Source organism: Onychostoma macrolepis, chromosome 10 (genome assembly GCF_012432095.1).
Source record: "Onychostoma macrolepis isolate SWU-2019 chromosome 10, ASM1243209v1, whole genome shotgun sequence".
Taxonomy (NCBI): domain Eukaryota; kingdom Metazoa; phylum Chordata; class Actinopteri; order Cypriniformes; family Cyprinidae; genus Onychostoma; species Onychostoma macrolepis.
Window position 1 is genome coordinate 26452103 of NC_081164.1, and position 16203 is coordinate 26468305.

General features: G+C 34.7%; 1 protein-coding gene across 1 annotated transcript in view; it reads right to left on the reverse strand.

Annotated features, from left to right (window-relative positions):
* LOC131547939 (ciliogenesis and planar polarity effector 1-like) overlaps positions 1-16203 on the reverse strand; it is a 35380-nt gene that overhangs the window by 3940 nt on the left and 15237 nt on the right. The window contains exons 20-34 of the mRNA XM_058788728.1: positions 15980-16144; positions 14648-14777; positions 14447-14556; positions 14229-14375; positions 13312-13438; positions 12897-13218; positions 9720-10569; positions 8215-8360; positions 7137-7243; positions 6491-6558; positions 5252-5301; positions 4254-4292; positions 3224-3359; positions 1722-2045; positions 333-767 (exon numbers count right to left, since the gene is read on the reverse strand). Coding sequence (XP_058644711.1) covers positions 333-767; positions 1722-2045; positions 3224-3359; positions 4254-4292; positions 5252-5301; positions 6491-6558; positions 7137-7243; positions 8215-8360; positions 9720-10569; positions 12897-13218; positions 13312-13438; positions 14229-14375; positions 14447-14556; positions 14648-14777; positions 15980-16144 — 3156 coding nt within the window. The remainder of the gene's footprint in view (positions 1-332; positions 768-1721; positions 2046-3223; positions 3360-4253; positions 4293-5251; positions 5302-6490; positions 6559-7136; positions 7244-8214; positions 8361-9719; positions 10570-12896; positions 13219-13311; positions 13439-14228; positions 14376-14446; positions 14557-14647; positions 14778-15979; positions 16145-16203) is intronic.

A 16203-nucleotide genomic window follows, 5' to 3' on the forward strand; every position in this document is an offset into this window, starting at 1 on the left:
AGAAATTATATTTGTGCTTTTTATAAAATGTTCATAAAATATATAATATAAATATTTATAAAATATATTATACAAAATTAAAAGTATTGTGATGAGTAAATTAATATTCATTCCTGCTGAGAGTAAATCAATATTATTTAAAAATTATTATCATCATTATTATTACTATTTTATTCAGTTACACTAAAAATATTATTATACAAAGTATTATACAAAGTTATAAAATTCAATATAAAAGTTATGAGTATATATGTGATTATTGCTCAGAGTAAATAGTGAAGTATTTGCATAATCTAATCAGTTAATCTAATGGTAATCAGTTGGAGACTCACCGCGGCGGGTGGATCAGGCTCTCTGTGCAGCAGCTGAATTCTGGGATAGTGGCCCAGACTGGGCGGTTTTGCCGTGGTGGATTGTGGGATACGTGGCTGGGTCTCCGGGTGAAAGCGCAGCAGAGGAAGCGCAGGAGCAGGAGGCTGAGCTGCTGGACTCGTCTGAGCGCTACAGCGGCGCGTCTGAAGGAGACACGGAGGAGCCGCTGATGCTGCTCGCCGGACGCAGGAGGGGTCAGACCGAGCGAGATCTGGACCCCAGGCCTCCCTCACAGGAGCATGCAGGAGTCTGAGTCCGTGTGTTACTGGAGCTGCAGACGACGCCTGATTATCAGCGGTGCTCAGAAGCCCTCGGGACGTCGGGATCAGACTCCTGCCCTGAGATCCACCGTCCTCCGGCGGCCAGTCTGACCGAACGCTCAACTGCTGGACTTCCTGCAAACATCAGTCGTTATATACGGCTACGTGTACAGTTTCCTGCTTATGATATGACTACTGGCAAAGAAAGAAATAAACAGTCAATCAATAAATACATACATTTATTAATAATATTACATATTAAAATTGATAAATACTGACAAATAGTAGCAAATAATCATTAATGACTAATAATAAATTTATTATTATTGATCAATATAAATAAATATAAATAAGTATTATTATTATTATTATTATTACATAAAATTTAATATATAAATAAATAATTAACTAGTTGTTATTATTATTATTATTATTAATAAATTATACTGATAAATAAATAATTTATTATATATTATTATTAATAAATATACGATCAGAGAATACAAAAATATTGATAAATAGATTATTATTATTATTGATCAATTTGATTTTTTTTTTATTGGCATCTACCAACAATTCCTATTCTTTTGATTGGTTATTAAAAGTTCATTTTAAAAAGTTAAAGTAAAATTAAAGTAAACATTTTAATACCATTTAAATAATTTTAAAAGGTAGTTTCAAACTGTATGGACAGCTTTCTCTATAGAAAATACACATCTTCTTTTTTCAAATATTTTTGTGAATTTTGAGTATATATTCTTATAGCTTATGTAAAATAGATATATAACTATTACAAATAATTGTCATTAGTTGAAATAAAGCTGAAATTAAGTCAAATATAAACATATGAAAAACAAACTAAAACTTAATTTAAAAAATAAAGATAATTAGAAATATTTTTAAAAAACAAAAACTGGAGAAAAAAAAGAAAAACACGTAACAAAATTACTAAAACAAACTAAAATTAAAATTAATACTATAAAAACCTAAAAAAAATAAATTCAAGTAAAACTAAATGAAATATGAAATATTACTAAATACCATTTTTACCAAGTAATTAATGCTAACATATATAATTATTAATATTACCTGAGGTTTGCGGGTTGGGTTTCTCCGTTCCATCTCATTACGTGGATTCAGATCAGATCCAGAATCCAGATTCGCAGGATGCAAATCCCGCTCGTTATTAACCCTTTCCGGTCCGGCGGCTCGTGTTGGGAGGCTGGTATCATCACATGCAGTGTGCTGGGCATTCTGGGTAATACAGACGTGCTGAGACTGGCACTGGGCAGGTCTCGCAGCGGTCTGAGGTAAAACCGCTCCGGGCTGAAGCACGCTGGCTTGAGACAGAGGCAGGTTTGAGAACGACGCTCCCACGACCTGCATGAGACTCATGAAGTTGATCTGCTGCAGCTGAAGCAGAAGGAAAACAGGACACTGTAAATGTTTGGGCACTGAAACATTCATATCAGTGTTTCCTATTAATTACTTGGACTCTGGCGGCCCAAAAAGATTGAATCCGTCCCGCCACAGTTTCATAACGAACCGAAAATACTTCTACACATCTCACAATTATATAAAACATCTCCAATGTTGTTGTTTTTTTGTGCTAATGATTGATGTCAAATGATTCTCTTTAACAACTCTTTTTTAATTATTATTGATAAATATATTTTAATAAATTAATTATTGATAAATAAATAGACAAATACATATTTATTATTAATAAATAAATATTGATAAATAAAAATGCTATTATTATTATTAAATAAAAATAATTATTTATTAAATCATTTTCAAACACTATTAACACATATACAATATTGATTAACAAATCAATCATACTGACACATTGTTATTATTGCTAAACTATAAATATATAATATTGATGAATAAATGATACTGACAAAATAAATAACATAAATGGTCTCTAACATTGTGTTTTGTGGCATTATTTTGGCAAAGCATATGTCAAATAATTCTCTTTTTTATTTATTAATTATTAGTAATAATAATAATAATAAGTTATTATTATTATAAATGTTATAGATAATATATACAAATGTAATCATTATTTACAAATAAAAATTATCATCATTAAACAAATAATTTATCATATATTATTATTAATAATTATTTATATATTACTGATTAATTAAAAATAATATTGATAAATTATTATTACTATTATTATTTCTAAAGTATTATGAAATATTCACTTTTCATTTATTTTACAGTGCAGTTGTATTACAATAGTTATATGTTATTATTTGTATTAGTTCTATATCGTGAATGTAATGTAGACTGAGACACTACATCATAATGAAAAATGCGTCTGAGTTCTTTATAAAAGCCATCAACAATCAATACAAAGACTTTTTACTCTCGGTTTTTACTTTCAATTTAGACGCTGAAAATAGTTTAGCAATAGCATGAAGAGCAGATATTGACACGGACTGTACATTGAGATCGATTTATATGCGAGTTATTGTTTAGAGTTATCAGAAGATTGTTAAACCGCCGCTGCAGAAAGCGTGAGAAGCACCGCTGCATGGGTTTAACAGAGATGTGCTGAAGAGGCTCAGACGCACCTGCACGAGTCTGAAGAGCTCGTCCTGCAGCAGCTGTCTGACGGGGTCTGTGTGTGTCTGGGGTTCAGCGCCGAGGCTCATGGGTAACGACGGTCCGTCTGTCCGCTGAACGCCGCCTGAAGCCGAGAGCTCAGGTCTGAGAGGAACACACGTATCAGACTCACTAAGATATGAAGTCCACGACACAATATATTTGAAAAGAAAAGAAAAAGACAAATGAAGAATTGAACATTTTGTACATTTTCAAGTTAAATTATTCTGTTTAATGCGCTTTGAGAGCTTCAACCCGTGTTCTTAACTAATAAAACTTGAGTCAGAAAAAACTCTTTATTTGTGATACACTGTCTCAGTCTAAACTACACTCTCACTGGTGTTTCAGGAAGACAAACTAATTAGAATATTATAATAATAACGACAGTAATAGCCATATATTGTAAAACAACTGCACTGTAAAATAAATGAAAATGAACAGGTGTATTATTCCTGCTTTACACTACAGTAGAGAAATCACAATACTTCTTTCCTCATTTCTACACTTGAGAGAGATATTTTGAAGTCGGACTGCGTTTAAGCCGCTCGCTGTCAGTAATTCATATTCTGCACTTTAAGCTTTTATTTTGAAGGAAACTCCAGCTTCAGTGAAAACAAAAACACGTCTCGCTACAAATCTAGTGAAACGCTGAAATAAAGCAGAACTTGGTTCCCAAACGCGCGCTAAACTCACAGAACGTGTAATAAAGGAGTCGACTTCATTCATTCAGTGAGACGCGGAAAACACCGGATCACCAGCTGATCGTCTGAACCAAGTGCAGCTTCGCTTTAAAACACACTTGATGAACAGATTATATTGTGCTTTCGCTTTGAGTTCCTTTCACAGATACTGCGCCAAAACACCACTTTAAACACAACTTTAAATATATATATTAAAAACTACACTTTTTGCTCAGAAGACCTATCGCTTCATATCATCATGTGATCGTGATAATATCCAGATATTGATGCTCGTCCCTAGCTGAGAGATGATCTTCACCTGTCCAGCGGCGCACAGGAGACGTGGTTTCCCTCCGATCTGAAATGAGATCAGACAAACACAACACACAGATGAGCGTCTGAGGTTTGTTTACCGTCTTCATGACCACCGAACCACCTGAGACTAAACCACTCTGAGATACAACCACAGATGAAAACAAGCTTTCCAGTGAAAGACAGGCTCTTAATACAGGGTTCCCACACCTTGGTTAACTTCAAATTCAAGGACCTTTCAAGGACTTTCCAGGTCCAGTACCCTCAAATTCAAGTGAGAGCAAAGGTTACATCGCAGTTTTCATGCGTCAAACACAACTATGCAAAAAAGCTTCTTCTTTTTTTTGTTGCATTTATTTTTGGCCATATGACAGAAATCTGATATTTGTCGTATTTCTGTTTTGCATAAAATTGAATAATATTTGGTACATACTATACTGTATTCTAAAATGATCTGATATTAACTTTTGCATGGATTTTATTGAAAAGAGCTTAGGCTCATGTAACCAGAAGTTTTAAGATATATGAATATGCTTTTAAGTTTTTCTTGCCTCATGGCTTTACATTATCTTAACAAGCAAAGCAATTCAACATTACATCCTTTGGATCTCTGGCAAGCCATTCTTTGAATCTTGAAATTTGCATTTTCCAGGCATCACGTTTCAACGGTTTCAGCCTATTTTCACGGTGTGTCTGTGAAACGTTGTGGTAGCATCTTAGTAGTTTCGTGTGAACGTCATGGCAACAAACAACACAAAGTACCTCACATAGGAAACACTTAACGTAACGCATAAATGTGCATAACTAACGTAAATCAAGCAAGCTAGTATGCATAGGCCACAAAGTGACGTGTATCTGTGTTTGTTTATTTTCAAAAACTTTCCAGGGCCTTGAAAATTATTAATCAGATTCACAAACTTCCAAGGATTTCAAGGACCCGAGGGAACCCAGTTAACATGTATCTGAAGAGCGTGGAGCACGTGTGAAGGGTCAGAGTTGACTCACTGTGAGTGTTCCTCTGTGTCTGGACGCTGCAGATCAGCCAGAGCTAATGTCTGTGGAAACATCAGGAGAGCTCGATTACATCTAATCAGCTGGCTAACTGTACAGTATCCTGCTTATGATATGGCTTTTGGATAACTAACTACCCAACTAAATACACACATATATTAATAATATTGCATATTTATAATAACATGAATTATTGTTGATAAGTTATGTATTTTAATAAATAAATAAATAATCATTATTGACAAATTATTATTATTATGATTATTGTTTAGTGCTGTCAAACGATTAATCGCGATTAATCGCATCCAAAATAAGTTTTTGTTTATATAATGTGTTCTGTGTATATTTATTATGTATATATAAACACACACATACAGTATATATTTTGAAAATATTTATATGTCTATATTTATATTCATATAATTTATATTTTATATAAATATATTTATTATATAAACATTAAAAAATTCTTAAATATATACATGCATGTGACAGCACTATTATTATTATTAATAAATATGAATAAATATAATTTATAAGTATTATTAAATAACCAAATTAACCACAAATAACTGTATAATTACAATTATTGTTATTAAATAAATAAATATTATTGATAAATAAATTAAAGATTATCAATAATAAATGAATACATATTACTGATGAATAAATATTGATTTGAGTATAAATGTTACGATGTGAAAAGAAAGTGATCGTGACAGACATCTTTATAATATGAATTACTACTACTAATAATGAAAAAATTATAAATAATTATATTTTGTAATAAATCAATATTATGGATAAATAAGTATTGACAAATAATTACAAATAATCATTGCTGATAAAGTAGTATTTAGTATTATTATTATTATTATTATTATTAATAGCAATAAATAAATAATGTATTAAATAACAATTTAATTTATTTAAAAAACTATGTATTATTACAATGCATAATTAAAATAAGTATAAAAACATACACACATAAATAAAATAAATAAATGCAAGCACAAATATTAAGTATAAATTTTGATTCCGAGGTTCTGATTTAAGTATAAATATTCATGATGTGAAACAGAAAGTGATTATGATTATGTACAGACGTTCTAATATACAAAATTCAGAGTAGTGTCATTAGACTGAATGAATGATGCAACTGATCCGTGTAATCATGTCTTTTTGAACAGTATTTTACCTCAAAATATTCAAAACAAATGAGCACGCGGTCACCTGATCTCTGTGAGCTCTGCTCTGATTGGCCCGTGATGCCTCGGTGACATCAGCGGCGCTGCTCTCATCTGTAAACAAAACTACAATTAATTAACATGAATAATATCTAGTATAAAATCAATTAACTAGTATCAATTAACTAGTAATAACTAGTATAAAATCAATTATAATTAGTATTAAGAATTTTATAATGATATGTGTCCCTGCAGCACAGAAGCAGTCATAAGCAGCAGCTATATTTGTAGCAATAGCCAACAATACATTCAGTCAAAATTATACATTTTTCTTTTATGCCAAAAATCATTAGGATATTAAGTAAAGATCATGTTCCATGAAGATATTTTGTACATTTCTTACCGTAAATATCTCAAAACTTCATTTTTGATTAGTAATATGCATTGCTAAGAACTTCATTTGAACAACTTTAAAGGTGATTTTCTCAATATTTAGATTTTTTTGCACCCTCAGATTCCAGATTTTCAAATAGTTGTATCTCAGACAAATATTGTCCAACAAACCATACATCAATGGAGAGATTATTTATTCAGCTGCATACAATTTGACTGGTTTTGTGGTCCAGGGTCACATTGTTTAATAAAACAGAAAGATGAATGTGTCAGTCAGGGTTAGTGAACAGGAATCTGACCGTCTGTAGCTGCAGACGTCTGTGTGATGTCTCGGATCTGTTCATCAGAGATCACGGTGTCCAGCTGATCGTCCGTTTGATCCTCGACATCCTCGGCTTCATCCACACTGACAACAAACATCACAATACACTGCATTTCTATTTCTGAACTCTATATAGTTGCCTTCAATTACTTGTTTGCTTTTTGTAATTGCTTTTGACATCTTTAAAAGCTTAGACTCTATTGTCTGGAAATGCTTAAATATAAGAGTCTTCATTTGTGTCACATGCTTCTGTTACTACATCATTCCCAGAATTCCATTTCCATTATTTTATTGTTATTGTAACACACCACTGGTGTAGAAACAGTTTGGCATTTATTTTGGTAATATTGGTATTTTTGATTAAAAACAAAAAGTTTATAACACTAATAAAAATGACAAAGGCACATAAAAAAAAAATTATTAAAAATAAAAATAAAACTGAAAATATATTTTAAAAAAGGCTTTTTTTTTTTTTAAAGTAATTCTAAAATAACACTGATGTTGATATGAGACCACAAAGAAATAAAACATATAGACAATAAAATCAATTGACTTATTTTAGTATACAAGATCGGAGTAATGTTTTATATTATCATTTTTTAAACATTACTTTTTTTTTCTTTTTAAGTTAGAGTAAAATTTGAACATTCTCTATAAAAAGTGAGCATTTTTCTATAGAGAAACTTCACAATTTGCTAATTTCACAAACAATAACAAGAAACAACAAGTAACACATTGAATTAAATGTGAAAGCTGAGGAAGAAAAATTAAATATTTTCTTGAAAACACACTCCGATAATCTTATTTAAAAAATTTAAAAAACACAGAAAATGTATTTGTATAATGCATATGGAAAATATTCAGAATTATCTGGTTCAAACTGGTTGTGGCTGCCAATGTCCTGAAAAGGCTTTTGATGAACTCTGTTGTAGCTCATGTGTTTTCATCTGCACATGCTTCTCTAGAGCGTCAGTTTGAGGTCTTTTTTTTTTGTGAAAGCATCATAAGGAGTGTTTGTGAGTGGTGTTTTCAGCAGATGTGTGCTGTGGACTCACTCTTGGACGTCCAGCTCCGGGAGTGTGATGGGCGTCTCCGCTGACCCCGGGTAACCTGTGTCCACACTGCTTTCTCTGTCCCGCCTCCAGCCCGTGATTGGCTGAGCGACAGACTCCTCCCTCTGACGGAGCGCAGGAGAGTAACGCTGCTTTTGAACAGAGTTCAGAGTCTGTTTCACATCTCTACTGAAGTCCCTGTGGTGTCGTGATCTGGGGTTTCTGACAGCTGAACTAAAATACTGACTGTACGTCTCCCCTGAGGCCCTGTAATATCATCCATCTCAGGTGATCTGATCATAAGCGGTCACTCGAGAGAGACCACGTCTGACACGCCATTAACATGCATCATAAATGTGCTTCACCATCTGACTGGATTTCATTAAGAGAAGAATCTGATTTCATGACTAAACACTTGCTATGTCAGCGTATCGCTGCATGCTGATCGGGCTGTTATTGTTTAACTAAAACTATTAAAAACAGTCATTTGTTAATTAATATATAAACATTAGATGAAAACAAAGTCAAAATTTTGCCTTGGCAACTAACTGAAAAAAGTACTCAAATTTACTAATTGGAAATAAAATAAAAACTACAACTTAATTAAAACTAAAACAGAACTGAAATAAAAAGAAATGAAACCTACATAGTAATATTTAAAAACAATAAAAATAAATTAATTAATAAATAAAATATTATTCACATTTATTATTTATCCTCATTATTTAAATGTTTTATATATTAATCACATCCAAAATAAAGGTTTTTGTTTACATAGTATATGTATGTGTGCTGTGTATATTTATTATCTACATATAAATACAAACACATGCATGTATATATTTCAGAAAAATGTTGTTTATATATTAAATATATTTATTTATAATTTAAATTATATGAATATAAATATAGACATGTAAATACATGTAAATATTTTCAAAATATATACTGTATGTGTGTGTATTTATATATACATAATAAATATAGACAAAATACACATTTTGCGAACAAAAACTTTTGTATGCGATTAATCATGTGACAGCACTAATTTATATATATATATAAATATACATATATAAAATACTGACAAAATGAAAACACAAAAGTAGAAATGTAAAAAAAAATTATATATATTAATATTAGTTATTATTAATATTAATTATTTTATTTATTTATCTTTATTTTTTTATTTTGCATTGGTTTTTCTATCAAAACTGCTTGAATCCTGCATTCCATCATGATCCACTAATAACCTTTGTTTTGTTCCTTTACAAAATATAATGTTAGCTCGGGATCAGAACACAGGTCCTGTTGCACGATTAACAAAACTTCGCAACCAGACTAACCTGTCTTACACTTCTACCATTTTTAAATAGTTTTTGTCTTTGAATGCCTTTGCACTGACCCATTAAAATTTAAACAGGCCCATGACACCCCATCTATTCTGAATGTAAGAATATGGAATAACAGTTTAATTTCAAGCACTACATCTCGAAATGCAAGCTTACCTCAATATGGGCGTGATTAAAGTTTTCTCCCAGCAGGGCGGCGCTGTACCTCCGCTCTAGCAGCTCCAGCGCTGTCAGCACTGCAGGGGTCGAGGCTTTGACCCTGATGACCACTGAATCACCGGAGCCCTCTGAGGTCTTTCTGATTGGCTGAGAGAGCAGAACCCGCCTGTCGGCCCAGCGCATCATCCACTCCAGCAACCGGGCCAGCTGAGGAAACCGGGCCTCGAGAGAGGAGTCCAGCTCCATCTGAACATCCAATTCAGCCTGAGAGAGGATCTTAAAGCCTGGTGACTGGACGTCTGGGCCAATCGAATTTACTTTAACATCTTTGGACGTTAGGGTAGCGTGTCGACGAAGGGCAAAAAGACCTTGATGTTTCCCAGTATGGAGTCCAGGAAGAACCCAGTGGGACGTAGCGTGAGTGTCGGACTGAACCGGCCCGATGGACGACGGAGGTTCGGGAGTAACCGGGAGGGTCTGGAAGCAGTGACCGGCACGGAAGACGGGTAATTGCTCGCTTCGTTTCCGATCCTTCTGACGCCGTTTGAGAGTGGTCAGCATGTCAAAGGTCACCGAGTGCAGCTCTCTAGTACGGAGCTGTTGTGAGAAAGCACTCAGTAAAGGCAGCTCGGACTCCTCCGCGTCCAGTCGGTCTTTTCCCAGCATGTAGCTGAGGAATAACTCTAGGAAGAGCGTGTACTCCTCGTCCTCCAGCTCAAACTCCCAGGTTCCCACTGTGGGTATGGTCCAGTCTGGTGCTTTGGGTTCTTCTGAGCCGGATCTTTTATCTCCGTTTCTTTCTTGTGTTGATTTCTCAGGTGCATCCAGAAATTTTGCTGTCTTAGAACTACAAACACAAGAAAGAGATTACCACAAGTTTACCATATTCACACATTAATATCCTCAAGCTGTTTAAAACAAGTTCAAAACTACTTAAACTATGTTTGAAGTATGCACTATGCATACTGGGAATAGAAAATAAATTTGATATGTTCCGTACAAAATACCTGCACTGAAAAATAATCGACCTGTTTAAATAAAGGTTACTAACTAACTCCAAAGAATACTAAAATATTACAATAGTACTTAAACTACTATGTTTATTATATAATGTTAGTTATACAGATAGTAATCTATATTTTTAACCTGGTTACCAACTCCCAAAGAATACTAAGAACCATAAACAAGAAACTACTAACATGTTAGTTAGATAGTGACCTTTATAACCTGCTTAAATAAAGGTTACTAACTCTCAAAGAATACTAAAATATTACAATGGTAAAAGTGACAAAAAAACTACTAACATTTTAGTTAGTTAGTTAGTTAGTAACCTTTATTTTAACCTGGTTAAATAAATGTTACTGACTAACTACCAAAAAAAATAACAATGGTACATGTCCAAAAAACTACTAACATTTTTGTTAGTTAGTTAGTTATCTAGTTAGTTAGTTAGCTAGTTAGTAACCTTTATTTTAGCCTGGTTAAATAAATGTTACTGACTAACTACCAAAAAATAAAAAAATAACAATAGTACTAACATTTTAGTTAGTTAGTTATCTAGTTAGCTAGTTATCTAGTTAGTAACCTTTATTTTAACCTGGTTAAATAAAGCTTACTAATTCTCAAAGAATACAAAAACATTACAATGGTACATGTGCAGAAGACTACTAACATGTTAGTTATTTAATTACTTTAGTTAGTTAGTACCACATCAAACGGGAGACGTTTCAGACTCGCGCTTCACTTTGCCTCAGCACCAGGCGCGAGTCACGAGCGCAGAAACAGAACTGTGCGCTCTTCAATTGCACTCACAGATGTGCAGGCGCGCGCTGCAGCTTGTATAATTTCATATCAAGCGCGTGAAAGAAACAATGTGCATGCGTCAATGTCGTAGTCAGTTAAGGCATGAAGCTGCCTTAAAACTGTATGTGCATGTAATATGTTATATATGAATCACATTTGAGAACATGTCTCTAAAATGGTTTTCCAAACTGTCCTGGAACTGCCCAGCACTGTCTCCCTCATCTAACACACTCGATTCAGCTCATCAGCTCATTAGTAGAGACTTTAAAACCTGAAATGGGTCAGAAAAGGTGAAGAGAGTTATTAAGATGCGTGTCAGATCCGCGTCACGTTCAGCAGCAGCTCTTAAAGAAATAGCAGGCAAAAATAACCTAATAACCAGCTGCTGTGATGTCTGTTCATCAAGAATAAATGAAAAAAAGAGGAAATCAATAACTTTTATAGCTTTAAGGATTCATCTATATTTAATTTAGAATTTAGTGTTTGATAACTTCAATTTTAATTTCTGTATATTTCTGCTGAAGGGCACAGGTAGGCCTAAATATGGCATTTATTATAATGGGATTATGTGAAGATTGTTTAAAGTTCACTTAAATTAGAAGTTATTTTATTAAAGTCTAATAAATGTTAAAATTGATAGCTCTCAATTATACTGTAATGTTGAATGGCTATAGTCAATAGTTAAATATTAGGAGGAAAAGAACAATTTTATAGAGACATCAGTAGTATTGGTGTCAGTGAAACTGGCCTTCAGTCATAAAAAGATGCCATTAATCAAATATTAAAAATATACGGTATTTATGTTGTTTCTACCTTAATTTGAAGATTGAATGTGAAATTATTGCAAAATAAAAGTATATTTAAAAAGTTTAATGTTAGGTGGGATTAATCGTGATTACTTTCAGAAAACAACATGCGATTAATTAGTTAATATTTTTAATCGATTGACAGCACTAATATATATATATATATATATATATATATATATATATATATATATATATATATATATATATATATATATATATATATATATATATATATATATATATATATATATATATATATATATATATATATATATATGTGATATTTCAGTTTTTCTTTAATAAATTTGCAAAATGTCAACAATTCTGTGTTTTCCTGTCAATGGGGTGCTGTGTGTACATTAATGAGGAAAAAATTGAACTTAAATGATTTTAGCAAATGGCTGCAATATAACAAAGAGTGAAAAATTTAAAGAAAAATCTGAATCTAAATTGAGAAACACTGACCTACATGATGTGCGATCTACCAGCATTGTCTTTGCGATCGACTGGTAGATGGAGACTGACCTGTTGGGAGTACAGTATGCAGTACACTAGCAGTTACCTGTGTGCAGATTTGGTCTGCAGCTCTGGGGAAAGAGGCTCCGACAGCGTCTCGGCCGTGTCTCCTTCACTGTACACCAGGGGGCGTCCACAGTCTGTCAGCGTGCTGTCACTCAAACTAGTCCCGAGAGAGAGGCGCTTCAGTATGGAGGCGGCACCCCCCCTGTCCTCCTCCTCCTCTCTTTCCCACAGGTACGGCTCCGGTGTGCCCAGGTACTTTGCCAGGCGCCGAAGCTCCCGGCGTCGCTGCCTCAGCTGATCCTGGATCAGAATCATCATGGTATCGCCGCCCTCGTCTTCCCTCTCGCTTCCTGGCGGCACATCTGTGAACATGAGCACAGCTGCTTAGGGGCTGATTTCCAAACAAAGGAAAGAGCCGTCAGTCTGGGTGAGTTATTCCTTAAAGCAGCTCTTGCCTGGTGTCGAGGCGTCTGGCACTATCACAGGTCTCAGTCTCTGCACCAGCGACGTGTATTTATCCCGCAGCGGCACACGAACAGACTCAGTCTCATCAGGAAACACTTTCGCTAGAGTTTCTGCCGTCTAAACATAGGAAATAAAACACAAGCTTGGAATAACTGAACAGGTGAGCGCCGCAAAGATGTACTGTAATGGTACACTGATGGATCAGATACAGTTAGACCGATATTTATACAATTGTTTTTGGACCGTTATAACACCTTAGTATTGTTTGCAAGTTGGTTAGTTGGGAAACTTTAATTAACCAGGTTAAAAATAAAGATCACTAACCAACTAACTTGCTAACTCCCAAAAAATACTAAGACATTACAACGGTATGTTAGTTAGTAACCTTTAAATTTTTAAAGACACTGATAATTTTACAGTACAAACCATAAGTATCCTAAACGAGTGTAAGTTTAGATTAGTGATGCAGTGTTTCCCACAGGACTTGTGGCGGCAGGTGATGTCACATATTAATTAGTCAGGTTTGCGTTCAGATAAGTTTTGGCACTTCGGATCTGTTCTACTCTCTGAACTGTCATACAACTGAACGCCCAAGAAAGCTGTTCCCATTTACTTTTTCTGTTGCCATACATAAATCAAGTATAAATAGTGACTAAACATGACTCATCAATACTACATTACCCAGGAGTCACTCTCACTTTACTCCTTAAATCCTGGTTTATAATCGCGACATCATCTGTTAAAATCAACATCCATCTACACTAAAGAGCGACTATGCGGTGGTTCGGTCTCCTGCGGTACGGCCAAGTGAATTCGCTGCTTCTCTGCCGCTCCGAGAGAAAGTCAGACCTCACCTCAGGCCTCCGCAAATCAATCAATGTATGAGAAACAGTGTGATGTATATTACCACACGACTGGGCGGCAGTTCAGACACCAGGCTGAGCACCAAGTCCTGCAGGGCTTCCTCTGCGTTTAGGAAACGGCAGAACGGCAGGAGACGGCGCGCCCAACACAGAGCCTCAACGCATAGATCCGACACACTCGCGTCACTGACCTGAGAGACAAAGCATGGATTGACCCACCTGGCATCTCAGAGATACTCATACATTCATTCTTTAAACGCACCTGAGTGTCTTTCTCCTGTTGCCTTGCAGCCTGGTACCTTCTACAGCAAATGCTGAGCTGGTCCCTCACCTGGAGCATCCAGCAGAGCGCACACAACTCACGAAAACATACTGAACACAGGCAGAAACTCAGATAAATACATGGAGCTTCACAGAGACACCACTTAGTAAAAGTTCTGACAGCTAAATACATTAAACATACTTATGATCTGCGTAGTGACACTATCCATGTCTTTGCTGGGCCCTGATTGGAAGAACCCACGACGAGTGGAGAATTTCCTCAGTCCCTCAGGAATCAGCTCTGCTTTGGGTTCGGACGCTTTCTTCCAGATCTACCAACAGAAAACATCAATGAGATTCTTAAAACAATATCCAAACTACTACTAACTAGTACTAAATCCAAGCAGTATTAACTAACTCCCAAAGAATTCCAAAACATTACAATGGCCTTGTCTAAAAAACTACTAACATCTTAATTTGCTAGCTGATTGGTTGGTTAGTTAGTTAGTAAGTTAGTAAGTAACCTTTACATTTAACCTGGTTAGATAAGGGTTACTGTCACAGATGTAGTGTAGAGATAGATGCTTGACGAAGAAGATGAATAAATCACAGGTACTTTATTTAAATCCACAAATATAAACACAGGAGAAATACTTGGACGCTACAATCAAACTAAGACCCTCAATACTAGACAAAGACTAGGGAGAACTTAAACAGAGCAACCAAACAAACACAACTAAACAAGCAGCACCTGAACAGAGTACTCAATCAATTAGTAACCATAGAAACAAAATGGGCAAGGAACAAAGGAGAGCATGAACTAATTAACAAACTACAAAACTGATCAGAAGACTAAAACAAGACAAGAAAACAGATCAAAAACAGAATAAACAAATACAAACAAACTCAGAATGTGACATCCAAATAATACCAAGACATTATAATGCTCCAAGTAACTGCTAACATGTTAGTCAGTTAGTTAGTTAATTAACTTGTTAGTAACCTATATATTTAACCTGGTTAGATAAAGGTTAGTAATGCCCAAAGAACTCTAAGACATTTAAATGGTACTTGTCCAAGTAACTACTAACATGTTAATTAGTTAGCTGGTTAGTTTGTTGGTCAGCTAGTTAGCAAGTAACCTTTATATTTAACCTGGTTATATAAAGGTTACTAACACGTAAAGAATATTAAGACATTATAATGGTAAATGTTCAAGTAACTGCTAACATGTTAGTCAGGTAAGTTACTTAATTTGTTAGTAACCTATATATTTAACCTGGTCAGATAAAGGTTAGTGATGGCAAAAGCATTCTAAGACATTACAATTGTACTTGTCCAAAAGACTAAACTACTAACATTTTAAGTAGTTGTTTGGTTGGTTGGATAGTTAGCTAGTTAGTAAGTAACCTTTATATTTAACCTGGTAAGATGAAGGTTACCAGAGAATACTGAGACATTATAACGGTACATGTCCAAGTAACCGCTAGGTGATTAGGTAAGTAATTGTGAGATGGACACATGGGAAACACACCTTGTGCAGTAAGTGTCTGCAGCGCTGCAGGTTGCTGATGTACCACTGTGCCGCGGGCCGAGAGCCGTGTGCCGCCCTGAAGAGCATCAGAACCTTCTGAACCAGCCCAGAAACCCGACAGCGAGACTCCCTCTCCAGAACCAGAGCGGCATCTCTCACAGAGTCCTGAGGAGAAGCAAACACAGCTGCAGATGAGACAGACGCGACGGCCGGGTGGCTCTGTA